This window comes from Urocampus carinirostris, chromosome 20, assembly GCF_059441175.1.
Source record: "Urocampus carinirostris isolate Australia breed hairy pipefish chromosome 20, RoL_Ucar_1.0, whole genome shotgun sequence".
NCBI lineage: Eukaryota > Metazoa > Chordata > Actinopteri > Syngnathiformes > Syngnathidae > Urocampus > Urocampus carinirostris.
This window is the reverse complement of record NC_142368.1, coordinates 16,199,520-16,218,987: the sequence shown is the minus strand read 5'-3', so window position 1 is coordinate 16,218,987 and position 19,468 is coordinate 16,199,520. Positions and strand designations below refer to the sequence as shown.

The 19,468-nt window shown below is 38.8% G+C and overlaps 1 protein-coding gene across 2 annotated transcripts; it reads left to right on the top strand.

Annotated features, from left to right (window-relative positions):
• The first annotated feature begins 15 nt into the window (after window positions 1–15).
• On the top strand, window positions 16–18,238 carry LOC148346374 (C-1-tetrahydrofolate synthase, cytoplasmic-like). Of its 2 annotated transcripts, XM_088325593.1 has the most exons (11): window positions 16–107; window positions 2,097–2,190; window positions 2,252–2,330; window positions 2,405–2,464; window positions 5,209–5,262; window positions 8,940–9,076; window positions 11,260–11,360; window positions 15,139–15,275; window positions 16,203–16,314; window positions 17,875–18,002; window positions 18,081–18,238. In XM_088325593.1, the coding sequence occupies exons 2-11, from the start codon at window positions 2,099–2,101 to the stop codon at window positions 18,144–18,146; spliced, it is 966 nt and encodes a 321-aa protein (XP_088181719.1). In that variant the 5' UTR covers window positions 16–107; window positions 2,097–2,098; the 3' UTR covers window positions 18,147–18,238. The 2 variants fall into 2 exon arrangements, with proteins under 2 accessions (XP_088181719.1, XP_088181718.1); XM_088325592.1 differs by lacking the exon at window positions 16–107 and having other exon boundaries at window positions 134–2,190.
• Window positions 18,239–19,468: the final 1,230 nt, after the last annotated feature.

Genomic DNA, 19,468 nt, shown 5'->3' with positions numbered 1-19,468 from the left:
TTGCAATTCAACTCACTCTTGATTCAATTCTACCCCTGCCCTTTTGTACACATACACTCTCACCGACTGGTCAATGATTACACAGTGGTGCCGCGGTGGTCCCTAAGGTAAGTTGCCACGTTTCTTCTCAGTCTTTGCGTAATTTTTGATTGATAATTGATCGTTCGCTAGCGATTGGAATCGAGCAATTTGGTAGAAACTATTCAGTGCATTGAAAACTGTCCAAATGAAGTGCACCTTTTCACTGCTACCAGTAGATCAGGGGTTGGGAACATATGGGTTGTGGGTCAGGTATGGCTTTACTTGACTACATCTGGCTCGGAAATAATATAATATGTGTAGCTTTCGAAACCAAAGCGAATCAAAAAAAACTCTGGCTCGGTCCATAATTTCAAGGGCAGAATTTCAACTGCAGCTTACAGTCACAGTGGGTGTAATCCTGTTTATGAAAGCTTATTAAACAGTGTATGTTGACTGTTGAGCCACTGTATGATGCAGACCCACGGAACAAACTGTAAAAACCTGAAAACATCAGCCAAGCCCCCTGAGCAATTCGATTGGGTGGGCGGATTTCTGCACACAGAGCGCACTCCTCTAAACACATCCTTCTCGTTTTTAGTATTTTGTGACATTTTTACAAAAGAACTCTGCTTGCACTTTGTTTTGAAGCCTTATTTATGACCAAAATGAGCCTTAACAATCTTAAGTAACTACGGGAGGGAGACAAATTTTGGATGGGATATTTGGAGAATTATCTTGGTCAGTCCTGATTATCTTGCAAGGTGATCATACCACTAAGGTTTTCGTCCGTGCACAGTTACCAAGAGTTCAATGTGCCCTCTGATGGTGTTGCGCACCGTTTCGTTTGTCACATGGGCTTTCATAGCTTTTTGAGTCAAAAGATTCCCGACCCCTGCAGTAGAGGGTCTGTCAATCCCTCGAGAAAACAAATTGACTGGAAAAAAGGAGTACAAAACGATTGCAGAGATAACAGTGCAACGTTCCCTCTAAGCTGCGTGTGTGCGCAATTGCGCACTACCCAGAGCTTTTCCGCGCACAAGAAAATCGAGCCAGCTCACAAATATCAGGGCTCGAAATTGCTAATTAAAAAGTGAATTAAGTCAAACTTATTGTGCATGAAGGTAAAAATACACGGGTTCCCCTGATGTGTGTTCTAAATGCGGTATTTTGAAGTCAAGGTAGAAGTTGAACGAAGTTGAGTAAAGTCAGTAGAGTTTTGCGAGAACCGGCTTCTTCGGCTCGGCTCACTAAAAAGAACCGGCACTTTCGGGTCCCAAACGACTCTTCAGGTTGTTTTTGCTTCTTTAATCCCTACACGACCGAATATTATGTAAAATTGTGCACAAAATGACTTAAAGGAAGGGGGGAAATAGAACAAAAAAGAAAAAAATACCAAAATGAAAAAATAGTGAAAAGCTAAGAAAAAACGAAACAAAAGGAGAGAAAAAGTGAAAAAAAGCCAGAAGAAAATAAAGAAGCAAATAAATTGGGGAAAAAAGAACAAAAAAGCAAGAAAAAAAAGTACCAGCTAGGAAAGAATAAACACAATGAGATTTTTTTAAAAAAGAATTTTTAAAAAAGGAGAAAAAAAACACGGAAAAAGAGGAAAAAGTTTGTGTTGCATTCAAATAATTTCCAATTATATCAAGTGAATCTTGTTGCCAACATTGTACTTCCACTCAAAAATGTAATTAAATACAGTTGTGTATCGTGCAACTGACTAAATAAGCCCCCAAAAATGTTAGTATTATGCGAAAAAAGATACCAGGAATAAAAGAAATGAAAATCTTGTGAAAGAATTGTAAAAACAAATGACGTTTGTAGGCAATCGTACATGAGTCAATTCATTCAAAAGTGAAAAATAATTTTGCATTGCCAGAAACTCAGCAAAATGTAACGTGATGTCAAGTTTTGGACACGTTTGATAATGATTTAGTTGCCACACTTGGGATTACTGTTGCTCACTGTTGTTTCAAGCGTTGCGCACCGTCTTTGTGTGAACTCTCAGACCCGTGGAAAATTACAGGGAACATTGTATACATCGAGTGTCATGTATGTTTTCTTACCCCTGTAAGTCATGTTGACCCTGTTACGCCACCTGACCCGGCCTTGTTGCTATGGAGGAAGACGCTCCATAGCAACCATCATCTCTGGAAACCAAACTTCCAAGTAAGTCCTCCGCACGTCTCAACTTTGTCTCTGTTTTTGAGAAGTTCAATGTATGCACCAGGCTGGTGAGGGAGCGCCTGAAGAAGGAAGTGTTGGAGATGAAGAAGTCTAATATGGTCCCGGGTTTGCTGGTTTTGCAGGTGGCTCTCAAGCTCGCATATGATCATGTGACTTGTGACATCATGTGATGTCATGTATGTTTGCATGCTTCCAGGTGGGGGACCGAGAAGATTCCAATTTGTACATCAGTAGTAAGATGAAAGCTGCAGCTGAGGTACGTTTGCTAGTAAGGAAGGGTTAGGTAGGGTTACTTTAACTGGATTACTTTCAATTTCTTTTGGATTACTCCAATACCAAATATGCTCATAAAAGACAAAATAAACTAAATATGAATCAAATGACTCAATTTTGTGCAGCCTTGGGGAGTAACTGAATACATGGAACGGCAAAAATGATGTTTGGATTTTTTCATTTTGTTGCTGTCGCATTTTATGTTCGTTTTGCCGGAGATCAAAGCCAGGAGAGAAAGCTTACCACGTCTTGTGAGTCATCATTTTATTCCTATTTAGTTTATTTTGTCTTTTTTTAGCATATTTGGTATTGGAGTCATCCAAAAGTCATTGAAAGTAATCCAGTTCAAGTAACCCTACCCAACCCTGAGAATCGAATAGAATAGAATATACCTTTATTGTCATTGTTACAAAATGGGTTGAACATATTGTGACAACGAAATTGGACGTGACACTCCAGTTTCACATTTAACAGTGAGGATAAAAGAAAACAAAGAAGATGAAGGAATAAGGAAGATAAGGTTATAATTTACACAATATAAAGGAACAAAGAAGATGAAGGTTATAATTTACACAATATTTACACAAGAAATGAGGGCATGTAGGATGTTACTTGAACTTGATTACTTTCAATTACTTTTGGATTACTCCAATACCATATATGCTTATAAAAGACAAAAGAAACTAAATATGAATAAAATGATGACTCACAACACATGGTAAGCTTTCTCTCCTGGTTTTGATCTCCGGCCAAACAAACATAAAATGCGACAGAAACAAAATGAAAATCAATTCAAACATCATTTTTGCCGTTCCACGTATTCCGTTACTCTCCGAGCCTGCACAAAATGGAGTCATTTTATTCATATTTAGTTTCTTTTGTCTTTTATTAGCATATTTGGTATTGGAGTAATTGAAAGTAATCCAGTTAAAGTAACCCTACCCAACCATGCTAGTAGGCTATGGAGAGCCAATCCTGGCTTAAGTTATAATAAATGTTTAAATAAATACTGACAAAAAATGCCATATATATAAATGAACACACGAATAAATCACATAATACCCAAATATATGATTATATGAAATTAATTAATACATGTATGCATTTGATCGGTCATAAATGATTGGACTACTATGCCCAGGGTTTGTATGGGTGCTTCAAGTGCTAGTAAATACTTGAAGTTGTTGCCATGTTTCTTAACAAGTTTGCTTAAAAATACCCCCATACTTGCCTCAGGTGGTCTCTTTGACATTGCAATTCTTCTTCCCTCCTGATTAACGGCAGCTGGCATTAGTTTGTATTGCTTCATTGCCCCCCTACGGGTTGTGCACAAGAGAACAGGTGCATGGTACACCTAAACAGGGCACTATGAAATGTGTATTAGTGCAAGGATTACAGATCAATTATGGAGTACACGATCAAAACATTTACCATAGTATTGACAAAATACACGACTAAACAAAGTACTGAATTAATGAGAAAGAACACTATAATAACACGACAATATAAACCACAAATATATATTGATGAAAAGATTAATGGCAAAATTAATGATAATGCATTAAAAAATGAATAACGAGCATTTATGTCATACTTTCTCACAACAACGTTTTATTTAAATGAGGAGGCGGCCCAGTCGCATACGATTGGTTGACAAATCTTCTACTACACCAATCAACCAATAGGTTCAAAGCTTAGCCGGTTTATATATTTATCTATTTTAGTCGTTGAGTTGTGACAAGGACGGCACGGCAGCGCAGTGGTTAGCGCGTGCGTAGCACAGTTCTGAGGTCATGGGCTCAAATCCAGCTACCAGCCTTCCTGTGAGGAGTTTGCATGTTCTCCCCGTGCTTGCGTGGGTTTCCTCCGGGCACTCCGGTTACCTCCCACATTCCAAAAACATTCATGTCAGGTGAATTGGCCGGTCCAAATTGTCCCTAGGTGTGACTGAGCGAGTGAGTTGTCTGTCCCTGTGTGCCCTGCGATTGGCCGGCAACCAGTTGAGGGTGTCCCCTGCCCACTGCCCGGAGATAGCTGGGATGGGCTCCAGCACCCCCGCGACCCTACTGAGGATAAGCCGTGTAGGTAATGGATGGATGAATGGCTGGTCCAAATTGTCCCTAGGTGTGAATGAGCGAATGAGTTGTCTGTCCCTGTGTGCCCTGCGACTGGCTGGCAACCAGTTGAGGGTGTCCCCTGCCCACTGCCCGGAGATAGCTGGGATGGGCTCCAGCACCCCCGCGACCCTACTGAGGATAAGCGGTGCAGGTAATGAATGGATGGAGCCCCACGGTGCAGAGGTTCAGAGTTCAAGTCTAGCTACCACAGCCTCCCTGTGTGGAGTTTGCATGTTCTCCCCGTACATGCATGTCATGTTGATTGGCCGGTCCAGAATTGTCCCTAGGTGTGAATGAGCGAGTGAATGGTTGTCTCTGTGTGCCTTGCAACTGGCTGGCAACCAGTTCAGGGTGTCCACTGCCCGGAGATGGCTGAGATGGGCTCCAGCACCACCGTGACCCTACTGAGAATAAGAGGTGCAGATAGTGGATGGATGCATCTTTTCAAATAATTTTTTGTAGTAGTCTTCGACCAATCTGGTTATTTGGTTGTGACAAAATAGCAGACAAAGTGCATGACAAAATAAATGACAAAGAACACAAAATAAATACAGCCCAAAAATCTTGAATTAAGTTATGGATTTTGTCACTCTTTTCTCTTTTTTATCAGGTGGGCATCGAAGCGGCGCATGTGAGGTTGCCCAACACAGCGACACAGGACGAGGTGGGAAATATAAAAATAAGAAGATATACTGTATTGTTAAAATTCCTTAAAAATAGCTGAGGTTGATGTGAAACAGGGATATGTTAGACTTAAAGGGGCAGTGTGTGTGATTTGACCACTAGATGCTGCTATATTGTGTCGTCCCAACGAAAACAAGCCCTTAGAGCACAGGTGTCAAACAGGCGGCCCGCGGGCCAGATCAGGCTTGCTAAGGGATTTAATCCGGCCCGCGAGACAACACTCAGAGAAGCGCAAGAGAAAAACAAGCTGCAGGTTGAAATATGTCCACTTGATGTTGCCAAAGCCAGGTGCCTCGAACAAAGACACTGTACTTGTATGTATTTTTCTCTCTCTCTCATTCTCTCTCTTTGTCTCTCTCTGTTTCTCTCTGTGTCTCTTTTTGTCTCTCTGTGTCTTTTAACCTCTTTTGCTCTAACTTCCTTTTTTCCTTTTCTCTCTTTTCTCTTTCTCTCTTCCTACCCTTCGCACTTTCTTTTCTCTTTTCTCTCCTTCTGTCTTTCTATTTCTCTTTGGATCTCTTTCTTCCTCTCCCTCTCTTTTCCCCCTCTCTCACGACTTTTTCTCTGACAATGATATGAGCTTCCTCCAAACGAGGCTCTAAATATTTAAAATAAATGCAAATATCTCGAGCTACAATCTTTGTGAAGTATCAAAAGCTCTTTGTGGACTTTGTATTTCAAATATTTTGTGTCTATATTTAAATGATGTATATATTTTAACAAATGAATGACTAGTTGAATAAAAAAACAAATTGGTTCCTTTCAAAACCATCGATTTGAAACGGGTTATATAATGGTTTTATTAGAAATACATAAATACATTTCTTTTTTAATCACACCATTATTAAAACATAGTCGTAGATATTGTATTAACCTTAAATATATCTAATATAGTTACATGGAAAAGCAGAAGACTGAGAATACTTTCCGTTATTGCTTTTATTTTGAAAATTAGTCACACCACTTCCCCCTCCAAACTGACTCTAGCTTTCTTATAGAATAGAATAGAATAGAATACAGTAGGACCTCGGTTATCGCGGTTAATGGGGACCAAAACCAACCGCGATAAGTGAAAATCCGCGAAGTAGCGGCGCACCTTCCCAAAAAAAAAAAAAAAAACATTTTTTTCGAGGGCCATGTAGAGCCATCGCGGCCCGAGCGGGAGATGTGACGTTGGTGACTTTTTCATCCGCGTTAACAAACGCATTATATAGAATCCGATCGCTTTTGTTGGAAGCGCAGCAGAATACGCTTTCACGCGGGGGGATTCTATACGGGAGTCGGATTTGGGCACAACACCGGGAAACGAGAACGGCGCGCTGTGCTAGGGTCGTCGGCCGAGGGGGATTCCCGCCAAAAGTGAAAATCTGCAAAGTAGCGACGCCCCCTTAAAATTTTTTATTGTTTTATTTTCTTACCATTACAGACCGCAAAGCTCTAAATCCGCGAACGTTGAACCGCGAAGTAGCGAGGTCCCACTGTATACCTTTATTGTCATTGTTACAAAATGGGTTAACATATTGCGACAACGAAATTGGGCAGGACACTCCAGTTTCACACATTCACAGTGAGGTATGAGCCAAGAAGATAAAGGCACAGAGAAGATAATGTTATAAAACAAGGGGGATAAGGCTATAGTTATAATTTACATGATATTTACACAAGATCCATTTTTTGTTTTGCTTGTGCAGGCGAAATTTAATTTTTAGCTATTATTTTCAAACAAACTGATATGTGAAGTTAATGTGAAATTATTAATTGTGAAATAATTGTGCAGTGTTCTGGTTTGCCTGCGTCCTAGATGCATTATTTTTGCTGGGGACGCATAGTCTCAAATCAACGTGCGTCCCCGGAACGCAACTTTTTTGACACCAAATTGTCATCATCATTTTTTAACAAAGATTTACCGCACTCCAAACTTTTCGTCAGGCAGAGCCGCCATTGTTGTTTTGTTCGAGTTGTGTAGTGAAAGTCCGTTTCTTTTTAGAGAACTGGCTTTTTCGGCTAAACTCATTAAAGAGAGCTTACTCTCAAACGGCTCACTTGCTTTGATGCATTATATTATGAATTATTATGTTGTATAAAAGAGTTAAGAAAAAAAAGGAAGTATAAAAGGAGAAAATGAAAAAAAGACAGGTTGGTGGTGATCCCTTGAATCAGTATATTACCAACAATAATTGAATGCAGAAAATGAATTCATAATTCGAATAAGAAAATGTATTATTCTACTTAATTATATTAGCATGTATTTTTTCCTTCTACAGTGAACGTCCAAGCGACTTCATTTTTGAACTTTTTTTATAATAAAGCTCATTCATGTCGAGCAACTCAGTGTCTCACAACAAAATGTTCATTAACAATATATATGATATAAGGAAACACATGTACAATATAACATGTTAAACTACATAAATAAACACGTTTGAAATAAAATATGGTGTAAGATTATTTTGTATTTTGTAAGGGAAAATACGACAGTTTGTAAGGGCATGGAGCACACAAAATTTTGGGGACCCATAGATCTCTGTTGGGACTCATAGATTTTTGAGCATGCGAGTCCCCGGGACCAATGTTCCCTGTCATTTTCCAGGGTTCTGAGCGTTCACACCAAGTTGGTGAGCAGCGCTTGAAACAACAGTGAGCAACCATAATCCCAAGTGTGGCAAGATAATTATCAAACATGTCCAAAACTTGACATTTTGCTGAGTTTCCGGCAATGCAAAATTATTTTTCTCTTTTGAATGAATTGACTCATGTACTATTGCAAAGGTTGTACGGCCTACAGATGTCATTTGTTTTTCCAATTCTTTCACAAGATATCCATTTATTTTTATTTCCTGATATATTTTGTCGCATAATGTTAACATTTTTGGGGGCTTATTGAGTCGGTTGTAAGATACAGAACTGTACTTAATCACATCTTTAGTGGAAGTCCAATGTTGGCAACAAGATTGACTTGGTATCATTGAAAATTATTTGAATGCAACACATACTTTTTCTTCTTTTTCCCTGTTTTTTTTTTTTTTTTAATCCCTTTAAAAAAATCTCATTGTGTTTATTTTTTCCGAGCTGTTACTTTTTTTTCTTTTTTCTATTTGGTCATGTTGGGATTAAAGAAGCAAAAACAACCCGAAGAGCGTTTAGGACCCGAAAGAGCCGGTTCCTTTTAGTGAGCCGAGCCGAAGAAGCCGGTTCCCCAACAAACTCTACTAACTTTAATCAACTTCGTTCTCCTTCGACTCGACTTCAAAATACCGCATTTAGGACACAACGTCAGGGGAACCCAAGTATTTTTCCCTTCATGCACTGTAACTTTGACTTAATTCGCTTCTTAATTAGTAATTTTGAGCCCTGATTTTTGTGCGCCCACTAGATTTTCTTGTGCGCTGAGAATAGATGCTGCTATATTGTGTTGTGCAAATGAAAACAAGTCCTTAAAGCGACAGTGTGTATTACTTGACCACTAGCTATCGCTGTTTTGTGTAATGAAAACGAAAAAAAAGTAATTAAAGGGACAGTGTGTATCATTTGACCACTAGATGCTGCTATATTGTGCAATATGCGAGCAGTGCGCAAATGCGCATGCGCGCAGCTTAGGGAACACTGCCCGGGACCCATCACTTTTCAGAGCTAAAATGAACATTAATTTTGTCGCAGGTTCTTCGGGCCATCGCCTCCGTCAACGAGAATGTGTCGGTGCACGGCCTCATCGTGCAACTTCCTCTGGATTCTGTCAACTACATAGACGTGGAGATGGTAACCAACGCCGTTTCGCCGCTCAAAGACGTGGACGGGTAAGGATTGGCGCAAAACCAATCAGTGTTTCTGAAAAATAGTCATTAGAATAGAAGAATAGAATATACCTTTATTGACATTGTTACAAAATGGGTTGAACATAGTGTGACAACAAAATTGGACGTGGCACTCCAGGTTCACATTTAACAGTGAGAATAAAGGAAAACAAAGAAGATAAAGGTTAGTTACAGTTACGAGCTACAGACGCTCCCCTGCTTACGAACACTCGAATTACCGAAAACGATAGATACGAACATTTTATTGGGAACAGGCGGCCCGCGGGCCAGATCAGGCCCGCTAAGGGATTGAATCCGGCCCGCGAGACAACACTCAGAGAAGCGCAAGAGAAAAACAAGCTGCAGGTTGAAAAATGTCAACTTGATGTTGCCAAAGCCAGGTGCCTCGAACAAATGCTGTACTTATATTTCTTTCTTTCTCTTTTTCTCTCTCTCTCTCTCTTCCTCCCTTTTTCTCTCACTCTTTCACTCTCTCTGTCCCTTTTTTCCTCTTTCTTTGTTCCTCTTGGTCTTTTTCTGTTTTTTTACCTTCTTTTGCTCGCTTCCTTTTTTCCTTTTTCTCACTTTCTCTCTCTTCCATTCTCCTTCTCTCTTACTTTCCTTTTCCTTTCTCTCCTTCTCTCTTTTGCTCTATTCCTCTTTTTTCCCCTCTCTCACTATTTCTCTTTTTATCTCTTGTTTTTCATGCTTTATCTCCCTCTCTCTCTCTCTCGCTTTTTTCTCTCTTTCTCCCTTTCTCTCTTTCTTTGTCATTCCTTCTCTACTTCTCTCTCCCTCTCTTTCTCTTATTTCTTTCTCTTGTCTTCTTGAGGAGGAATACAGGGTTCTGGTACCGTGCCTGAGACAGCACTGCCATAACTTTATTTAAAAGTATTTTTAGGTAAATGTAAATAGCATGCCCAATTTTCAGAGAATATTGCTAGGGATTGAGGTTTGTGTGTTACAACATGAGTAATACAGAAGTACTCAGCAATCAGCGGGCGCTATACTACTTCATGATCACCATAAGTAGCAGAATAACACAATAACACGCCATGTAGTAGCAGTAAGATCGGGCCTAAAAAAATCCAGCCCGACCCGGTTCGCGGTTATTGAAGCCCGAACCAGCCCGAGCCCAACAAATTAACTTGATTTAAGGGACCAAGCCCAAAGCAAACCTGAGATGCTTCTCTCTCGCTGACTTTTTTGATTAGCCAGCCAATGCACTTAGTTATTCTTCTTTGTTTCAGATCTGAGCGCAACGCAGCCCTAGAAAAATGGGACGGAATTTAGCCGACCTGCCACAAAGTCAAGTCAAGTCACATTTATTTGTGACACCCTTAATCACAAAAATGTCTCAAAGGACTGCACAGGATTACAATGACCTGATCTAAAACCAACATGCGGGCAAGGAACAACTTAAAACCTCAGCGTGAGGAAAAAGAGAAACTTTGAGAAGGACGATTCGTTCGTAAGTAGGGCTGCGTCTGTACTTCATTTAAAAAGTAGTTCGATTAACCCTTATAATACCGACACCAAAAACTAGCGCTTTGCTCTGGAGGTAACTATCTACTTCCAAATTGTATATAAGGTACTCGCATAAAGCCGACAAGAAAAATGAGCTAACAACAATAATGGTTGGGTAATTTTAAAAAAAAAAATCAGCGAGAGAGAAGCCCGGCCCGAACCCGGAGTAATGATTGACATTTTTGCTCCACTTTTTGCTCGCTCTAAAGATCTCACATGTCAACAGTGTTATAAAATGTTAGAAAAAAATAACTGGTTTCAGTTACTCAAAATAGCAATTGTGTTCCTGTGTAACGTGTAAGTCCCAACACTGAAACCAACAGGTAACGATGATAGAATAGAATAGAATAGAATATACCTTTATTGTCATTGTTACAAAATGTATTAACATATTGTGACAACGAAATTGGGCATGACACTCCAGTTTCACACATTCACAGTGAGGTAAAAAAGCCAAGAAGATAAAGGAACAGAGAAGATAAGGTTATAAAACAAGAAGGATAAGGTTATAGTTACAATTGACACAATATTTACACAAGAAATGTCGGATGTTACATACAGTTTGGTATCGTAAGGGTTTGTGCAATTATGCATTCGGTGCAAAATAATGAATTAAAGAGATGATCGTGGTTGTGACTCTTTGATTTTTGTGCGTGCAGCCTTAGTTGCATCAATGCCGGGAAGTTATCCCGCGGTGACTTGAAGAACTGCTTCATCCCCTGCACACCCAACGGATGCATGGAACTCATCAGGCAGACGGGTAAAAGACAAACTAAACTGCCAATCAAAGAGATTTCATAGGGGTTAAAAATGTGGCCGTGGGGACAATCCTGGAAACCTATTACATTGGAACCTGGGTTCTCGACCATAATCCGTTCCAGAACCCCGTTCGAAAACCGATTTGTTCGATCACCGAAATCAGTTTTCCCATTGAAAATAATGTAAATCGTTTTAATCCGTTCCGACACCCTGAATGTTTACCTTGAATGTTTAACGTAAACATGAAGCTAACCCAGGCTAATCGTACGTTATCGTTATCTTCCGTACGAAAGATGACGCTAACATAAACGTGTAAAAATAAAACAATCAGGTCGTTTACAAGTCATTTAGCACCCGGGTCTCCACAACAAGTGGTAAGCGGTTCATTGGAAAGGGGGCTCCGTTCCAACACACTGAATGTTGGGCTCCGTTCCAACACCCTGAATGATTACTGAATGTTTAACGTAAACTTAAAGCTAACCCAGGCTAATCGTACGTTCCCGTTATCGTAATCTTCCGTACGAAAGATTACGCTAACATGAACGTGTAAAAATAAAAAATAAAAAGGATAAAGAAAATCATCATGAATAGGATTTCTTACCTTTGTGGTGGTCAGCAGAAGGCGCAGATGGACGGTGGTGCTATTATTTCTTTCTTAAATGCAATAGTTGTACGCACTACTTTTCTTTTTTCACCTGTAGCAACTTTGCTGCTTGCACTGACTTTCTTCGGAGGCATAATAAGGGGCTAAAACACCCGTACGCCGCTCAGCATCGCACCCTAGTGTACACACTCATGCATTACCGGCGTTCGAACTCGAATTTCTCCAAATTTTTGGTCGGACTCCGATTTGTTCGAACTGAGAGGCGTTCGAAAACCGAGGTTCCACTGTATACGTTTTTTTTTTTAAATAAACATGTAGACGTTTACTTGATATATTTCTTTATATTCATTTATAAATAGACTAGTTTCATCGAATTGGTTTTGAAGGTTTCACAATTACAGCAAAATGTGATATTAGGTCCCTGTTTTAGCCACTGAATTGGATATTCAGTTGTGTATTTTTACTCTAGTTCAGGGGTGTCAAACTCATTTTACAATGAAAAACAACAGTGACCAGATGATGAAGGTGCTGAATCTGAGACAGATCAGGAGGCTTCTCCTGTTACTGAAATCCATGGAAATCATTACGATCTGTTTCGCGTTGGGAAGCGAACCCCTACCCAAAAAAACAGCCTGGAGAGGGATGGGCGCCGCTAGGCTGTACTTGCCCAAGACACACAACAGGAAATGGTGCCCCGACGACCCAGGATCCATTAATTGTGAATATTAATGTTATAGTATTACTGTACTGGTATTTTTGTAGTATTTATAAAGAAGTACCGTAAAATCCGGATTATGGAGCGCACCTGATTATAAGCCGCACCCACCACATTTTAAGAGGATAACCGCTTTTGTACTTACACAAGCCGCACCTGTATATAAGCCGCCTGCGCCCACATTAAAACATGTAACATAATCACATAATTAACCCTTACTCTACTTTGAGTCCCGCGATTTTAACTGCACATAAAGTACACAGTTTAAAACCACAGCCGGCAAAATGAACGGAAAATGATACCGGTAGTTAAAATTTGATGCAGACCTGCAGAGTCTGGGTCCCGTTAAAAGTAATCCAAGGAAAAAGTGTATGTTTCCAAAGGTAAGGGTGGGAAAAATATATATCCACCTTTGACTGCCGTGTCCACAAACACTCACCTTTACCGGTCCCCACTTCCCGTCATCCCCCGCGTCTGTTACGCCCCTTCTTTTTAATTGGTCAGTGCAAGACTTATCAGAATAAGTGTCCAAAAAAAATACAAATAAATACATGACAAAAATATACAGTTGCAAATACATATTATACATGGTTACACATATTTACAAAGAAAGACGGTACACTTGGAGAGTTTTCGAAGCTTTAATAATAATATTATAACTTTCATCCCAAACCGTGCCTGTGAAGAGTAGCAAAACGCTACTAACAAGACGCTCGCATTACGGATAAAGTGTCTGTTAAAAAAACATACCGTACTTATAATAAGCACGGTAAACCTGTTAAACAAATAAACGCCGTAGTCAATAAGAGCTTGCTCTGTCCACTCCACGCATCAGCCCGGTATTGCAGTACTTCCGGGAACGGTGCATTCGCACTGATCGCTGCTTGGCTCTGTGGCTAGGACCTTGACTCGGCCTCCTCCTTGGCTTTGTAGCGTATTATGATTTGACCGATAACGGATAATAGATAATTGCTAAAGAATATAGAACAATAAACCTTACAAAATCTAATAGTCCGGAATTTACAGTATATTTAAAGTTATTCAATACTAGTATTTTTGTTGTATTTCTTTAGTACCGTATTTTCGCACTATAAGGCGCACCTAAAAGCCTTTATTTTTTTCAAAAGCTGACCATGCGCCTTATAATACAGTGCGCCTTATATTTGGATCAATATTAAGTCGCAAAGTCTTGCAACTAATGCAGCAGCCGCCGACTAGATTTTACCCCGAACGCCAAGTAGTCCGCGGGGTACAGTATGCTGGGATTTATTTACCGGCGTTTCATTGGCTAACCAATGTGTCAATCATCATTTGAATCGATCACTATTGGCCAAAGTTATTCGGAGGTAAAGGGGGCGGATCATTTTTATCATTTACAGGCTGGCATAGGCTAAAGGGGCAAAACAAAGACTGCAATTGGCCGAAAAAGATGAATGTGAATAGCAAGTTGGGTTGACGGCATAGAGAAAACAGTATTTTACTATTCTGTACTGTATTTGTAAATATTTTACTCTCCTGGATTTACTACACTCACGGATATAAGAGGACCATGGTTGCATATTATTATTGAACACAACGACTTTGGTGAGCTACTCTGCCTATATATTTTCCCTGTATCTTGTTTCAGACTGAACTCGATGTTTCTGTGATAAGCGGTGCAGATAATGGATGTAATGGAGTGTCTGTTTTTAAATTCAACTCAATTCCAAGTGTTTATTGTCATATGCACAGTAAAGTTGCGAGCGAAAAAGAAAATAGAAACTAAGGAATGGTTGGCATTTCTTGAATCCCAAGACTTTAACCTTCCGAATGATATTTGAAATGATGCATTTGAGTGACATCGTACGGACACCGCATCCGCACGTGTTCTCGACACGTATTTGCTTCTTTGCAAGCTTTGGGAATGTTAAGGGGGTAAGAAGTTGGACTGAACCATCTGACTGTTTTGTCCACGTTCCCATTGTAGGGCCTTATAATCCGGTGCGTCTTATATATGTCAAATATAGGACCGAAAACCAGTTTTTTTGGGGGTGCGCCCTATAACCCGGTGCGCCCTATAGTGCGGAAAATACGGTATTTGTGCAACATTACTGTAGTTGTACTTCTGTTGTAATATTTCTGTAGTAGTATTATTTTTTAGCGTGATATTTTTTAGCATTTCTATTATATTTATTTCTTGTGGGAATGAAAGCAAAAAATATATATTAGGTCCCTGTTTTTCAGAACTAAATTAGATATTTAGTTTTGTAGTCATTTGTAGTATTTTTGTAGTATTTCAGTTATAGTATTTTTGTTGTACACACACAAAGGGACAAAGTTAGCTCCAATCACATTTTCTTATTAGTATATATACTGTCATTATATTTTGACTGGCGGGCCGTAGTTTGCACATGCCTCTCTAAAGAAAACGAATGGAATATTTGGTCAAAATCACTTTTTCTTCTGTTTTTGCGTTTGCAGGCGTAAGCGTGGCTGGCAAACACGCCGTCGTGATCGGTCGCAGTAAAATTGTGGGCGCGCCCATGCACGATTTGCTTTTGTGGAATCACGCCACTGTCACTACCTGTCACTCAAAGACGCAGGATATTCCCAAACAGGTGAGGATATACGCCACCAATGTTCCCTCTAAGCTGCGTGTGTGCGCAATTGCGAACTACCCAGAGCTTTTCCGCGCACAGGAAAATCTAGCCGGCTCACAAAAATCAGGGCTCGAAATTGCTAATTAAGAAGCCAATTAAGTCAAAGTTACAGTGCATGAAGGTCAAAATACAAGGGTTCCCCTGACACTGTGTTCTAAATGCGATATTTTGATGTAAAGGTCGAAGTAGAACAAAGTTGAGTAAAGTCAGTAGAGTTTTTCGAGAACCGGCTTCTTCGGCTCGGCTCACTGAAAAGAACCGGCTCTTTTCGGGTCCCAAACGTTAATGGATGAAGGGATGAAAACTTTATTCGAACATCAAAATTAAAAAAAACGAACAAAAACAATAACTCAACAACAAAATAACGTTACACAGTGTTCATTTTACCTCTTGCATGCTCCAAAATCTATGGGTCCCAACAGAGATCTATGGCTCCCCAAAATTTAGTGTTATGCAGGTTGAAGTAACGAAGTGGAGTAAAGTCAGTAGAGTTTTTTGAGAACCGGCTTCTTCGGCTCGGCTCACTTCAAGGAACCGGCTCTTTCAAGTCCTAAACGGCTCTTCAGGTTGTTTTCGCTTCTTTAATCCATACACGACCAAATATTATGTAAAATTGTGCACAAAATGACTTGAAGAAAGGGGGGAATAGAACAAAAAAAAAATGACAGGGAAATACAAAATACATTAAAGAATACACGACAAAAAAACGACAATGAACATAAGAAATATATACTGTATACAGTTATTACATGATTTATCTATGTGTTGTATGCATTTATTTGTATTTATACACATATGGCAGGTGTATTCCTCCGTACAAGGAGCCTTTACTGACCTCATTTTTTTTTCTATCTGGAAGAAAATGATCAAGGTTTTTGTCTCCAGGTAGGCAGGGCGGACATCGTAGTGGTGGGGGCGGGGCGAGCAGAGATGGTGCAAGGCGATTGGTTGAAAGAGGGCTGCGTGCTCATCGACTGCGGGATCAATCACGTGGCAGGTGAGGTTTTTTTGGGGGGTCATGTGACTAAATCGAGGGCGTTTTGTTAAGTTGTGACGGCACTTTCTTTAAAAAAATATATATTTTCTGAAAGAGCTACACCATATATAAAACCGTGAAACCCGCTCTCCAGACAAAAGCTAATTCTTCAGCCCATTTTCTTTCACTGGGTGATGTTTGATGGGCAAGAGAGAGAGGGGAGTCAATTGCTCCGGGTGCTTGGTTGGTGATTTGGGGTGTTTACAGTTTGTTCTGTGGGTTTTCATCATAAAGTGTCTCAACAGTCAACAAATGTTGTTTAATGAGCTTTCATCGACAGGATTCCGTAGCTGTGTACTATGTATTGTGGACCAAACCAATCAACCATAGCGTTACTTTGGTTTTGCATGTACTAAAATTGAGTTATATAGAAAATATTGGCACTTTCATGGTTTTATCTTCGAGCCAGATGTACTCACGAGAGCCGTATGTTGACTACCCGTGATATAGTGCCTCATAGTGGTAGAACAACTTCATTTAAAAAACAAAAGCAGTATTTATTTTAATAAAAAGCTAAAATATTCGAGCAATTATAAACATGTCCATTAAAAAAATATATTAGTACATGAAGTAAGTTGTATTTATGAATAAATTACAAAAATACTAAAGGAATACTACACGTATACTACTAAAAAATTACTGTACTACTGAAATATTAAGGAAATACTACAAATATACTACTATAGAAATTCTTTAAAAATACAACAAAAATAATACTATGGAAATATCAAAAATACTTCCACAGAAATACTACAAAATGTTAACACAAATACCACTACATTAATACTATAGTAATACTACAAAATATTCCTACAGAATCAGCATGACAGAAATACTACAAAATATATTACTAAAGCAATACCTTAATCCAAAAGTACTACGAAAGAAATATATATAACATAATAGTATATCTGTTGTATTTTAGGGGTATTACTACAGTTGTATTTTTGTAGTATTTCTGTCACATTATTTATGTAGCAGTACTTTTGTATTATAGTGTTAATGTAGTGGTATTTTTCTAGTATTTCTGTAGAAGTATTACTGTAGTTGTAATTTTGTAATATTTCTGTTTTAATATTTCTGTAATAGTATTTTTGTGTCATAGTATTACTGTAGTAGTATTTTTGTAGTATTTCTGTCACGTTATTTATGTAGCAGTACTTTTGTATTATAGTATTACTGTTGTTGTATTTTTGTAATATTTCTGTAATAGTATTTTTGTGTCATAGTATTACTGTAGTAGTATTTTTGTAGTATATCTATAGAATTTTTTGTAATAAGGATGAAGACAAAATCATATTTATGTATGACACTAAATTTGATATTTAGTTTTGTAGTATTTTGTCGTATAATTTTCATTATATTTGGACCATTTTTGTTTGGCGGGCCGTAGGTTGCGCACCCCAGATCCGAACCTAAACTCGCCTCAATTATTTTACACTTTTGGATTATTTTTTTGTCAAATTAATGAACAAATGGACATATTTTTTTTACCGTTTTTATCCTTTTTTTCTTTTCTAGACGCGAGCAAGCCGAGCGGCAAACGCGTGGTTGGTGACGTGCACTTTGAGTCAGCCAATCAGAGAGCCGGATTCATCACACCTGTCCCGGGAGGGGTGGGGCCCATGACTGTGGCGATGCTTATGCAGGTAGGAGCGGGCCAGCATACCACGTAAAACCACAGGAGGGCGCTGTTAACCCTGACGTTTTTTTGTTTTTTGTTTTAGAATACGGTGATTAGCGCTCAGCGTTTCCTCGCTAGCGCTTCCGTTGCTGATGGAAAATCTCCTTGATCTCAATTTAAAGGGACAGAGTTTAAAACAAGTAATTTTATTCAAAATAAATCAGTATTGATTTGAATAATAAAATACAATCCGAAAGATAAGGCTCACCTGTGGAGCTGACGTTTTGTCGGCCGTCTTGCTACCTTAAAAAGCAACGAATCTGTCTTTTTTTATTTTCCTCTTTTCTACTTCCTTTTTTCTTTCTTGTTTTCCCCCTTGTTTTCTTTAATCCCTTTCTATTTTTGTCTTCTTACTTTCTTTTCCCCCTTTTTTCTGATCTTTCCTTCTGTTTTACTTTTTCTCTCATTTGTTGTCCTTTTTTTCCCCTTTTTCTTTTTCTTCTTTTTCTTTCTCCTTGTTTTTTTTCTTTTTCGTTTTTAATTTAGTTTTCTTTCCCCCTTTTTCTGTTTGTTTTTTTTAGTTTTGGTTTTCTTTTCATTTTTATATTTTCTTTTTTTGTTCCTTTTCCGTTTCTTTTCCCCCCTCCTATTTCTTGCTTTTATTCTTTATTTCTTCCTCCGTTTTTCTTTTCTCATTTTTCTCTTTTTTTCTTCTTTCCTTTTACCCCCTACCTTCATTCGCATTCTTTTGCGAAAGGCTTCATTAAAACAAATTGTTAACCTTGTGCGAAAACGGCATTACGGGTAAGTGGTTTTCGAGAAAAAGGCTCAAAAAATTACCTTTTACAAACAATAGTTGCACTTCATTAGTCATCATTGAGTTCGTATTGATACCATATAATGAGTGACGAAACAATGGCTAATTAGCAAATAATTACTGGCCTGTTTATAGGTTTCGCATGAATTTGTAGGAATCATTAACGAAAAAATACTGGATTTTAATATGACATCCTGTGCGAAAATGTGTGTATAGTACGGCCTTTATCGCATACTAAGCAGGGTTGGGTAGGGTTACTTTAACTGGATTACTTTCAATCACTTTTGGATGACTCAAATACCAAAAATGCTAATAAAAGACAAAAGAAACAGAAAGAGAGACATAGACCAAAAGAGAAAAATGAGACAAACTATAGATAGAGAAAGAAAGAGAAAAGAGAGCTAAGGGGACAAAAAGAGAAGGAGATAAAGAGAGATAAGAGAGCAAGAAAGAAGGAAAACAGAGAGAGAGAGAAGAGAAACATCGAAAGATAGAGAAGGCAAAGTAAGAAGAGGAAGAGAGACAGAGTAAGAGAAGGAATGAGAGATAAAGCAAAATGAAAGACAGAAGAGAGAGAGAGAGAGAGTAAAGAAAAATCAAAAGATAGAAATAGAGAAGGGAAAGTGAGAAGAGGAGGAGAGACAGAGTAAGAGAGGGAATGAGAGAGAAATAAA

Bases quoted from the DNA above. Each gene is read 5' to 3' on its own strand.
- LOC148346374 (XM_088325593.1), top strand. From the start codon at position 2,099: ATGTTGACCCTGTTACGCCACCTGACCCGGCCTTGTTGCTATGGAGGA. The intron at 11,361-15,138 runs GTAAAAGACAAA...TTGCGTTTGCAG, and splicing joins GGAACTCATCAGGCAGACGG to GCGTAAGCGTGGCTGGCAAA. The intron at 18,003-18,080 runs GTAGGAGCGGGC...TTTTTGTTTTAG, and splicing joins CTGTGGCGATGCTTATGCAG to AATACGGTGATTAGCGCTCA.